Source organism: Amblyomma mixtum, chromosome 3 (genome assembly GCF_055824585.1).
Source record: "Amblyomma mixtum isolate Tamu chromosome 3, ASM5582458v1, whole genome shotgun sequence".
NCBI lineage: Eukaryota > Metazoa > Arthropoda > Arachnida > Ixodida > Ixodidae > Amblyomma > Amblyomma mixtum.
In genome coordinates this window covers 171563912-171576960 of record NC_143014.1, presented here as the reverse complement: position 1 = coordinate 171576960, position 13049 = coordinate 171563912, and the positions used below count along the sequence as shown (strand labels likewise).

At 46.8% G+C, this 13049-nt stretch overlaps 1 protein-coding gene across 1 annotated transcript in view; it reads right to left on the bottom strand.

Moving 5' to 3' along the window:
* LOC149352703 (neuropilin and tolloid-like protein 1) overlaps nt 1-13049 on the bottom strand; it is a 273532-nt gene that overhangs the window by 48209 nt on the left and 212274 nt on the right. The window contains exon 3 of the mRNA XM_089581925.1: nt 2941-3363. Within this exon, the coding sequence (XP_089438051.1) occupies nt 2941-3363 (423 nt within the window). The remainder of the gene's footprint in view (nt 1-2940; nt 3364-13049) is intronic.

The following is a 13049-nucleotide window of genomic DNA, read 5'->3' as shown; positions in this document are numbered from 1 at the left end:
AAATTTAAAGTACTCTACTTCTTGCCAAATTGGTGGGGCGAAGCGGCTTGATTCCAACTTTAGTTTCCTTTTTAGTTTTTTTTTTTTTTTTCAGCCGATATATAACAACTCCGCAAAGATTATGCGCCAGCTGTCCCGAACCCTATGCTAATTTCAGACATTCCCTTTTCTCCAGCCTCGTTTCCCTTCAGTTCCCTCATTTTTCATACCCTTCTCCTCCGACGTGGCGGGCTTGGCTAGGGTCGGACCAGCTGACGGACCAGTGGGCTTTGGTGACCCCGGTCCAGGACATCCTCGACTCTTATTTTCTCTCTCTCTTTCTGAAGCTACCTCCTCTCGTCTGAAAAGCTGCCAATGGTCTCGAAAAACAGCAGCACAAAATGCTCTTGGTTCAGTGGCCTTCAGCCCTTCTGCATGCAGCTCTCTCGCACACTTTAGACGCAACAAGATTGCCGCTGTGTCTTTTGCATTGCAGCTGCTTTGTGCCTCATGCCAACTTACTTAGTTCGGTGCGCGTCGAGCCGTGTTACTATCGAAAGTTTTGCGAATCAGATAAGAAGTAGGGTTGCTCGCTAAGGTTACTGAATTAGCGCTAATTCTTAATCAGGTAACCTTGCATAAGAGTCCTGAATAATTTGGAAGTGCGCCGTACTGCGCCACGAAATTATCAGCAACCAACTACGTGAACAACAATAGATGAATGATCTCTGGAACAGTGCTTTGAGCAGCATGACTTATGCGCTGAGTTTCTTCATGCTAAGGGTTGGTGATAGCCTTTCCTTATATGCTAAGAGAAGTAATGATCCTATTCTAATACTGTTCCCATACCCACAGGTTATTAGCAATAATCGATTGGAGTGATTAAACCTTGGTGTTTTTTTTCCTACAGTCAGGGGATGTTTAACAAAACCCTATAGTCCTGGAACTCGGCGAAACCCGAATGATAGCTGCTCTTAAAATACTGTATGTGAAGGCAGCCGCTCGTTAGATAGTCGCGAAATTATTCACCTACTCATTAACCTGCACGGTGCTTTAGAACTACAATCAGCTAGACAAAACGAGTTATCCAAATGTATTAAAGACAGCAAATAATATCACAATAGACTGGACTCAAAACTCGAGGACATGTGCAAACGCCTTTCATGTGTAGAACAACAAACCCTCGCGTTTGGTGGACTTCAGACAGAAATGGCTCAAATACGGGCGCCCCTTCCCGCGCCCTCCTCAGGGCACGTCGGTGACCCGTTTCGGCATTCACTTCCAAGCTCGCCCCTTTACAATACTATAACACATCGTTTGCTCTAACTAACCTGACCAGACAGTACGATTTGCTTGAAGCGCACAAGCGTACTAGCGACGGCTCTAAAACCAAATACGCACGTTATAGTAACTACCTGACACATTAAAGTTTTCGGCGCTTTGTCACTGATCACAAGCTACGCTTTCACGCGCAATTCATGGCTTTATGCGGTAAACTTTACTTTGACTGTTCTAGGGGATATCGCCGAAACCGAGATTTCGAGATTTGAGGCACTCACTAACAGCGGCCGCTGTAAATGAACGCGCTCAGAAGCGTTGTATTTTGGGCGAGTTGGTATTTCATACTTTAAGAAAATGATTGCGCACACGTGCGCAATTATTTCCAAAGGTTTTAAATAGCAGCTTGCCCAAAATGCAACGCTTCTGAACTATATTTCTTATACATCGGGCTATTTTTCATGTGTTCTCGATCCGTGTGCCGGCCATCACTGCGCTTACCACCAAAGCCGCAATTCCAGGCGCGGTCTCTGTCGTTCTGCATTCGTGAGGGCCGCCACCACCCCGCAGTCAAGGTTTTGTTTGGTTTAAGCGTGTGTGTGTCCCTTTTCATGTCCTGCATTGTGTGTGCGCAATTATTTCCAAAAATAAATGCGCGCTTATTGGGGGACCACTGGACACAGATTTTGCGCATTGCTACTGAGCACTACGTGGGGGAAAGAGTTTCGGGAACCATGCGCTTTGCCAGTGGGTAAAACACTCCAGCGGACACACGCTAATTTCACTACACGCTAAATGTAAACGGGACAAAGTAGCGCACTTACGGAGCGCTTACGGGGTGTTCATTGCAGGCACGTTAGCAGTTGCTGTGTTGAAAACAACCAAACAAGAGATGAAAGAGCTGTGGAAGTTCTGGCAAGCCATTTCGCATGCTCTTCATTATAACAGGAACGCCTTTCGCCGTTGTGCTACGAAGGCTGCAGTTGCACGCGCGCGCTATCGAAATCATGAATTCGAATTCGTCTGGGTCTATTGTGCACTGCATTAGACTGTATCCGTATTGCTCCCAATGCTTAAAGTTCGTTTAGAAACGAAACGGTCCGTTAACTGAAAGTGTGCCCAGTGCGGGAGCCTTATTGTTCTCGGTATTAATTAGGAGCTCTGCACGATGGCTATCCTTTAAGCCCAGTCGTCATTTTAGAGCACAGCTATGCACATACTCGCGTGAAAAATGAAACCACATACGAGCGAATCATTAGGTGACGGGGCCTGGGGAAGCCAAGATTTTATCGAAGAGCAGTGAGGTCCAAGGACGGAAAGTAGACGAGATCACTCACGTTTAAGAGAGTTGTATGCGATATGAGGACGTGGCGCATCATTTATCAATCACAACATGCTCTCATGTGTAATACCTATTATGCTTTGGGGCCTACCGGAAAACAAGAAGATACGATAGCGAGAAATCGCGAATTGCGATAATGCGGCAGGAGCCCCTTGCCACGGTAGATCGATCTGCCATGACCGTGTAAACGCCCTGATGCAACCCTAGTTGTAAGTTCATAGGCAGCTGCATTTCCCACAAAGTTTTATGCGCACAAAAAGGGGAAATTCTCCGAATGGAGCATCACTGAACGAACGCGGAGAAATACGGGCGGCGGCCGAAAAGGACGGCCGTGTACTCACTGGGCGCCGGCTTGAAGGTGTATACTGCCTTGAAGCCCGTGTACTCGATGCTGGCGTCCGAGGAGAACTTGAGCCATAGGTGGCGGCCCTCGGACTGCACGGGCTTGGGAAAGGTGTCGCCGCATAGACGCGCCTCGAGCGGCGAGTACGCGTACGCGCCGTTGCGGATCTCCAGGTAGTCGAACTCGCACGTGGGCGACTCTTCCAGGTGGAAGCGGTCGCGGAAGTCCAGGCGCACCATGTAGTTGTAGGGGGCGCGGATGACGCGCGTGCACTCGGTGTTGTTTGGGTAGTGGTTGGTGCCGTTGTAGAGCGGCGAGTACAGCTCCTGGCGTACCTTGTCGCCCTCGGTGAAGTTGTGGCAGATGCGCGCGCGCTCCACCTCGTCCAGCTCGCCCCACTTGAAGCTCTTGATCTCTTTGCCTGCGTGCAACAAAGGGCGGCCGTTGGTGGTTATACACTCCTCGAGCGCAAAAACGCTTTACTTATTTATTTATTTACCCACAGCGCCAAGCGGCATTACAGTGGGGGAGGGTACACATAAAAAACAAACATAACATAAGCAGTGTCAGCCACGGAAACAAGTACGAATTGCATCAAAACAAAGAAAAACAAAAACAGATAAAAATTTCACAGAACCACGAAACTGAAATGGTTATTATAAGGTAGAAAAGAAAACATATTTAGACATAATGCAAGCAGTGTCTGAAGAGAATTTGTTCCAATCGAGTATCGTTCTGGGAAAAAAACACAATCGAAATACATCAGTTTTTGAGGCAATCTCCCATACTTTGAAACTATGGTCTACGCGGTCAGATATATAATGAGGTGCCAGTATATACTTCGCTCTTTCAATGCCAACAGAACATTGACAAATCGCGTGAAAAAACTTGAGTCGCAACTTACGTCGACGGATTTCCAAATGCTCCCATTACAGTCTTTCAAAGTCTCGGCAGAGATATCTTTTCTGTAAATCCCTGACACAAACAGAAGAGCTAAGTTCTGAACCCTTTCTAATTTGGCTTTATCTCGCACTGCTAGAGGATCCCAAATTGTGCAGGCATATTCAAGGATTGACCTAACATTGGTCTTATATAGTAATTCTTTTGTAGATAGTGGAAAAGACCTGGCATTTCTACGCAGAAATGCCAGGTCTTTTGCTGCGGGAGTAGTGTTATAGCGGACCGCAGGCCTCATCTTAGCGGGGCCTCCAGTCTACGCCCTCCTCGCCACTGAGCATGAGCAGAGGCAACCGCGAGCGTGATAGGCTTGCGAGTCCGGTGCATTTTCTAGGAAAAAGCAGCGCACTAGCACAGCCACGAGGGAAGAAAGGACGAGACACAGCGCTGACTAACAACTGAAAGTTTTATTCAGAGCGCCTCTGTTTAAGTACAAGTAGCCACATCTGATAAAACACAGGAAAACAAGAGAATAAAATCTACGATGATACAAGAAACTCGTGTTCTTTTTTTGATTTGGTGATGGAAAGAGTGCTAACGCATGCCGGACCTAGCTTCGCAATCTCTGAAGCCTCAATAATCTCTCTTGTGACCGTATCTTTGTGAAATGCTACAACTGCACATTTCTCGACCTGCGGATGACAAGCACAATCACGGCAATGAATCCCGATGTTGCGAGCAACATTTTTTACATTATTGCAGTGTTCCCTCAGACTGTCGTTAAGACAACGACTAGTTTGACCAACATAGTAGTTGCCACAGGACAGAGGGAGAGAGTAGACAATATTGCCTTTGCAGGGTACAAACTTGTTACGGTGCTTTTTCATGTAGACGGGGACAGTTTTTACGTGCTTTTCCGGTGTGGGCACAAGCTACCCAATCGCAGCGGAGCCGAAAATACAACGTCCTCTCCCGCATTTTTCCCAATCGTTTTCAAATTCACTTCTATGTCAAAAACTGCGCGGTCACATTTAATTAAAACCAAGTAATCATCAGCAAAACGGAAAAACTTTGTGACGTTGAAACCCTGGAAACAATCTATCACGCATCGCATGATACAGGTCACTGAGCAACGGTGCGATGCATGCTCCTATGCAGATGCCTTCTTTTTGGATGAGAATGCGGTCATCCTATTCTGCATTGGTGGATCCAAGATTGGTTTGCAGCAAGTTTAGAAAGTTATTCACAGAAAGGCCTGAAGCATTCTGAAAAAACTACAGCTCCGTGACTGTCAATCGCGTCACTAATGCAAGTCATAAGTTTGTCATGAGAAATAGAGTAACATAAATCATTTACGTCAATGGAAAGAGCACGCAACCGCTTGTCTTGGTTATCCTCTAGAAAATGAACTGCGTCGTCAGATTTCTTGACCTGGAAGGGATCGTCAATAGGTAGCAAAGAAAGTTTCTCTTGTTGAAATTTCCCCAAGCACTTTTTCCACGCGCTATTCTCAGACACAATGACGCGTAAGGGGACGTCAGTTTTGTTAGTTTTTGCCGCAAAGAACATATTCAGGCTTAGTTTTTGGCACTTGTCAATTGAAGATGACAACTTCTCTAAACTGAAACTTGAACATATTTTTTTAGCCGTCTATTTAGCTGTTACGAGACATTCACGTCCTAGTTTGTGCTAGTGCGCTGCTTTTTCCTAGAATGTCGTACCAACTCGCCCACCAGTCTACGCTATTGCGGTGCATTTTGTTTTTCGTTTTAAGACTTGCCACATATCTATTAATTCTGGCTCATACTAGTCGTTACCATATGGTAATGAGAAAAAAATGACAAGGGTAAGATTAAAAGACAGGAGGAGCTAAATGGGTTAGAGAACAAACACGAATTAATGACATCCTAGCTGAGATCAAGAAGAGGAAATGGGCATGGGCAGGGAATGTAATGCAAAGAGAAAATAACCAACCGTCGCTCAGGGTAATGGAGCGGATTGCCAAGGAAAGAGTGAGAGAGGAATAACTTTAATGACCAAGGGATATGGAACATGTAGGTCTCTGGGTCACGACCCCACTGCACTGTACGTTCATGAGTGCATAGAGTTCCATGACGCGGGCGCCTCGGTCAGTGGCGATCTTCTGCCTGGCCAGGTCCGTAGAGCGCAGAAGGATCTCCTATTCCTCCCAGGTGGTCAAGAGCTCGGAGGAGGGCCCGCCGGGCATTCAAGGAGAAAGTGGGTAAGAGTATAGCGTGGAGGTAGGTGCACTGGTATACAGGAGAGGGTGTATGATCCCGGGTGGATGCGGAAGAGGAAACAGGGGGGGGGGGGGGGGGGGGGGGAAGGGTGCGGGTCTGAAGGCGGCGCATTAATATTTGGCGTTAATTGTCTAGGGATTTGTAGGGTGGGGGGTGTAGCTGGTGTTCGGCGCGATATGCCGGGGTCAGCTCGCTGAAGAAGTGCATGCGCTCCCGGGAGGAGCCCCACTCCGATTCCGCCGCCACCCGATTGATAACACCTCGGGCGTGGTCATTGGCGGCTTCGTTGCCGGCGTTCCCAGAGTGTGCAGGCACCCAGATCAACTTCACACTGCGGGGCGGGTGTATGGGGGGCAAACTGACGATGCTGAAAGCGGTCTTATAGACTCTCCCTCGTGCAAAATTTAAGAGTGCAGTTTTTTAGTCGATAAAGAGTCACGTACCGGCAGTAGTGTGTAAAGGCAAGCGCGATTAACGCCTCTTCCGAGGATTCCGGGGTGGGTGTGGCTGAAAGGTGGAGAATTGCGATGGGTTGGAGTGCGTGGTTAGCGACTGAAATAGCCGCGTCTTCGCCCGCGCAGGCCGCGTCCACCCATAAGTCGTTGGCTTCCAAGCCGTAGTATTTGTGGAGAGCTTTTACACTGACTATGCGGCGGGATGAGTGATAGGTGGCGTGGGTGTTACAAGGAGCTGTGTGTGCATGGGGTGGAAGACTGGTAGTAGTGCGCGGTCGGCTGCTGGCATGCGAATTTGGTGGCGATTTCTTCTTGTCGGAGTCATAGCTATGAGACTATGTAGAGAAAACAACTGAGTATGAACGCATGAATGAGACGGCACAAGTCGTGCTCCTTCATTCCATAGTGTTTGCCGAAAACTCTGCGGATGAGGTGCGAGAGCGCCTGAGCTGCAGAGGCGAGAAGATTGATGGGATAACGAAAATCAGTGAGCCTGTCAGCCTGGATTGAAAAACTGTGACCAATCATATGCAAACACGATTTCTTGAGAGCATTGTTAAAACAGGACGCAGCAATGCCTCGTTTTGCAAGTTTGGAGTGGCTGGAACCCGTCACCCGCTTGAGGTTCCTGATAGTGAAAGTGTTCCGGCCGTTGTTCTGGATGTGAAGGCACAAGTTCCAGAGTGGCAACCTCCGGGGCAGGCCGTCCGTCCAGAGCAATGGTGATGGGGCCGTGGGAAGGGTGCGTGGTGATGGGCGTATGAGAAGTAGCTCAGACTTTTCCGGGAAACAGGAGAGACCTATGCTTTGTGCGTGTTGTTGTGTGGTGTTTGCGGCGGTTTGTGAGGTTTCCTCTATGGCGCCATCACTGCCGTGGGTGGTGCACAGAGTGATGTCCGCATAGTGGGTGTGTCGAAGGTGAGGTATATTGTGATGAGCGCGGGCTAGGTGAATGAGTGAGGCATTGAAGAGGAAAGGGGAGAGTACAGAATCTCGCGGAGAGCCCACTCCGCTAAGAGTGTAGGGAGGGGACGCATGGAAGACCCGAGTGGAAGGCTTGTGTGTAGGCATACATGTGGACGCGTACATTTAGGGGAGAGAGCGCCGCCATGATCGCTGGGTGTTCTACGCAATCAAAGGCCTTGGATAAGTCCGGGACCAGGACCAAGACGGCTTGGTATGTGCGGGGATGAGAGAGTCAAAGATGTCGTCCGTCAATTGAAGCTTGGCATCTACCATGCTGTGCGGGTATAGGTTGTGGTCGTGCATATGTTGAGTAAGTCTGTTTAAGGTAACATACTTGAAAAGTTTCCCGAGGCACGATGTCAGTGATATGGGGCGGAGGTTTGATATGGTAAGAGGTTTGTTTGGTTTGGGTATGAACATAGCTTTGGCGTGGCGGCAGGACTGCGGGAGGGTGCCCTCTGTCAAACAGTGGTTAAAGTATTATGTAATCTGTGTGATCGATTGATCATCGAGGTCACGAAGCATAGAGTTGGTAATTCTGTCCTCTCGCAATGCAGAATTTGTGCGGAGGTTTATGAGGGCCATGCGGACCTCTTTCTCCATGATGTCGTGGTCCAGGACCTCATTCGGAGCTCCTGTGTAGGGCGAAAGAGAGGGGGGGGGGGGGGGAGGTGCCGGGTGCAGTGTGTATAGTCCGGAGTTGCTCCAGGTGGGTGTTATGGATGAGGCGTGTCACTGCACATGCCGAGGAGCTATGCCGCTCCAACTGGGGTCAGGTGTGCAACAGCATAGCCGACAACTTCTCTACGAAGAACGCATGGCAACTCCTACCCCACACACCACACGCACTGCATCCCAAGGGAGGACACGTGTATAGCAGGGGGCGTCAGAGAATCAGGCGGGCGGATGAGGTTACTAAGTTAGCGGGAACAGGGTAGCCCCATCTGGCGCAGGGAAGGGTCTGTTGGAGACCAGTGGGAGAGGCCTTTGTCCTGCAGCAGGTATATTTGGTCTGCTGCTGATTATTATGCTAGTATTTCGCCCCTACAGTCTCCGCCCTTCGTTATATGGTCTCACTCCCTCATACCACTCTCGTCTACGCCTTTCAGAGTAATAACGTTACATACCGGGCGTCCATTAGACCAACGCAACTTGTCAGAAATCGGTGCGCATCTTCAGGAAATCAGAATACGATACCGCGGAAAGGCAACACTGTGGACATAATATTTGTTAGCGAAAGCACTTTTGTTCTGTTTGGTAAGCGGGCGCGTTATTTAATGGCAACCTAATTACATAGCGTCATATGGAGAGCCACGCTCTTTAGGCAAATATCGTCGAACCTACCTAACATCAGCATTTTATCATGAGGTATTACCGTGAATATCACGGGCATAAGTAAAGACTTGCAAGCCGTCAAGTAATTTGCCGATGACAAACTATTCGATTTATCCGCTTATTTCATGGTGCCGCGCAGTGTCATTTTGGCAAGTAATAGACATCTACGCTGCGTTCTCCACTAGTCCAAGCCCTGAATGAATCCTCTCGAGAGTTGCGCCTTACCCACTGCAGAAATTCTATTAAAGTCTGGACGACCACCTTTTTTCGGGCCAAATGTGGGCGGGTATCAGGCTCTATGCTGAGTGAATGAATACTTTCCCTTTAGCGGCTGTTGCTTATGCTTTTATCAATGGAGACACGTACACGTTTTCCTATGTCATACCTTTTCGGACACATGCGAAGCTAGAAGAGTCCAAAGGAATAGAAAGCGAAGGAGCGTGCTGTATTTGCTATAATAATAAAATAAAGATATATGGACTATGTGTCCACGGAGAAAACAGCATTTCATTGCAACTGAGCCATGCAGTCTGCAATGAAATGAGTCTGTCGATTCCAGGTTCCACGCCTGAGGTGCGAGAAAATTAAGTTTTTCCGAGACTGCAGTTGCTCGCCAAGATTTTTCTTGTAGCAGATTTAGATTAATTTGTTCTTCATGGCCTTAACGGACCTTGCGGAATTATTGCATGTTTGTAGGATTTTGCTGCAGAACTAGGTCAAGATGGGATCTGAAAATCTCGTGTAACGAACTTGAACGTTCGTCAATGGCTATCGTGCTTTAGGTCGCTACAGGACGAAGCTTCCGCGTAGTCTTAGTGTCGTCGTTTCGCTCGAAGACTGCTCTCCTCGAATTGGGTTTGATCCAGAGTGGGCTGAAGCTGGTGTCTACGTTCACGACGAAAGCGTCAACTGCAAAGGGAGATACCGCTTCACAAATGGGCAAGCGAACTTCGCGACAGCTCGCTTTTTCAGCGTTCGTTAGCCACACTGACAGAGGAGTGCGCAGCATAACGAGGTGACAATTTTACTGCTAAGATTCAGGATCAATTCATAAAGTTCGTGCGAAAATGTTCAGCTAGACGAAAGCGCACAAAGTTGAAACGAGGGTCTTATGATTAGGGACTGTACTGGGACTCTTATGAATTAACACCAATATACAGAAAAAAATCAATCAGCAATTAGATCAATTAATAAGCACAAAGAACAACTCAGAAATGACAACGCTGGTGACTACGATCGACTGCTATGATCGACTGACCCATCCCAACACACCCAGCGCCTTCGGTCTCCCCAGCTGTTCGTGTGGCCTGCCTCGGACCGTTGTACCAGCAACGACTCTGCTATCTACATAAATGTGGCGCATGCGCGCATGCGCGCATGCGCGCCTCGAGCCGCTTTCCCTCCTCTCAGCGTCGTTTATCGTCGTACCTACCATACGTCACCAACCCGTCGTACCTACCAAGTACCGCACCACCATCCGTCACCTCTACAGGGCTTTGCTGCACGGCAACGATGGCCACGTCCGCTCACCTACGTCGCTTCTTTGTTGCGCAGGTAAATTGTCACTACTCACGGTTTACAAAGCCTATCAGCCATGCTGCGTCGCTTGTGCTGCCGAGCCCCCAGTGTTGCTTAGCGATTGCTTATGACTCCCTCAGTGTCATCCGTCAGTTACTAACCTTGGCAGGAGACGTCGAGGAAAATCACTCACCTAATAACCGCTCTGCTGCTACGCTGGCCTCATCCGATGGAATAATGGAAGCCTTGAACAAAATACGTTCTGGGCAAGGAACTTTGCTTGGCAGAATAAAAAAAAATTCGCTCCATATTATCCCAGAATGATGAAACATTGGATGAAATCAGAACTATGCGCGTCAAAATTGAAGACATGTGTGTCCTTTCCCGCAATAAAGAAAGATATCAGCGATGTCCGGACGCTTGCGGAGCAAAATGCGGGTGAAATTGCAAATATAACCTCCAAAATGGCTGTTTTCCAGGACAGATCACGCAGAGGCAATTTACCATTTTTTCGCCTTGTCGGACACGAGAATGATACTTGGGCTGAATCAGAAAACTTGGTTTATAAGTTATGTAGCGACAAACACGACGTCATAGTCAACCGCATGGATGTTGAAAGAGCTCACAGGCTCGGAAAGTTTCAAAAGGATAAAACTAGGCCGATCGTCGTTAAATTTACTCAGTTCAAAACCAGAGAAAAAGTTATTTCCTGTGCTAAGAAACTAAAAAACACCGACTAAAGAAACTCGAAAATTCTAAAAAAATACTAAGAACATACTAAGTGTAATATTGCACCACCTCTTTCAACAGTCCATATCAACAGATTCCCGTCCTTCCACAAGACTGCAAAGTTGGCAGATTATTCCAGTCCCCCAAAAAGGTTAATCTCTTTCATGCAATAACCACCGCCCCATTTCCATCTCAAGTGTCTCTTCGAGACTAATGGAACATATTATTTATTCACATGTAGTCAAACTCCTTGTCTCCGTAAAATCCTTACATCCTAAACAACATGGCTTCTTGAAAGGACGTTCTTGTAACTCCAAATTAGCTCTCTTTGTTAATAGCTTAAATTATAACCTTGACCTAAACATTCCTACTGACACTCCCTTCCTTGAATTCGAAAAAGCTTGCGATAGAGTACCGCATAACAGATACTACTAAAGCTTTCGCCCCTAAATCTTAATCCTTTAATAATGGAATGGTTTTGCAACTTTTTGATTAACAGAGAGCAATTTGTCTATGCTATGTATTCTTCTCCTCGTAGCCCGGTCATTTCAGGTGTTCCCCAAGGTATAGTTCTCGGACCCTTGCTTTTCCTTATCTACATTAACGATCTTCCTTCGAATATTTCGTCTACCATCCGGTTATTTGCTGACGATTGTGTAATTTACAGCATAATCTCTAACAGAACTGACGCTGAAATTCTTCAACAAGATCTTAACCGAATAAAACCTTGGTGCAAACAATGGCTAATATTTTTTAATATTACTAAAACATGTTTGATTTCGTTCAATCGCAGGCAGTTGCATACTCCATCTAAATACCGTTCGTTTTGGTTCGGGAGTGCCGTCCGTTTCTTCCTGTAAGTACTTGGGAATTACTGTAACCCAAAGCCTAACATGGTCATCATGAACATCGCTAACGAGGCTAATTGTACCCTTGGTTTTATAGGTCACAATCTGCGATTTGCTGCTCCATCCATCCATCAAATCATTACCATACATAACTTTTGTCCGTCCTTAATTTGAATACGCTTCAGAAATACGGGATTCTCACCAGTATAACCAGCACTCTAAAAAGAATACGAAATCGTGCTATCCGCTTTATTTATTCTGATTATTCATATTATACTAGTGTGTCTGCTTTAAAGTCCAGAGCCAACTTAGCCGACCTTGAAAAGCGACAAAAAATTTCTCGATTGCGCCTCTTTCATATGTTTTATCATTCATATCTAGAAGCATCAATCATATCACCAGCTCGTCGCCTCTCCAGCCGTATTAGTCACCGCCGTCTACGCGCCCACCGCAAGAACTACCGCTCATTCCCGATCTTTTTTCGTCATGTCGTCCCGGGACTGGAATGATCTACCACATCAACGTCATCCATTTTAAGAACGCTATCAAGACCATTGTTTAACTGCCACGCCCATCCCTCATGTATTGATCTATACCAGGGGCCTTTGCGTACCAAATAAAAAAAAAACAGAATAAAAAGCCCGACACCAAACTATTAATGCGAGCTGTACATTATGAAAATGTGACCACAAATGACAATTTTATTTTGAAAACTCGGAAGCATGATGTATTTTTTAATGAACGTGGCAGATTATTCCAAATCGCAATATCAGGAAAAGTAAATCAACTTTCCCGCAGTTGATATAGGTTTCGAAAAATAAGAAGCAATTTATGGGAAGCGAACTTGCTGCAATGAAACTGCTTCAGTAAACTTTTATGGCAAATGATTCGCTAGCAAATTAAAAGCATACTAACAAATTAATGAATAGATAAGAAGTCTGCACAAGCCAGACCTCTAGTGTTGGAAATACCGCAGCTGCTGTGAATGATAAGGAAGGCCTGATTTCGGATATTTTGGTAGAATGGAAGGTAAGCCTTGTATTTACTTGCCTACGCGTCGTGCCAAAATTGACGTTGTTCGGTATAAATGCATGATAA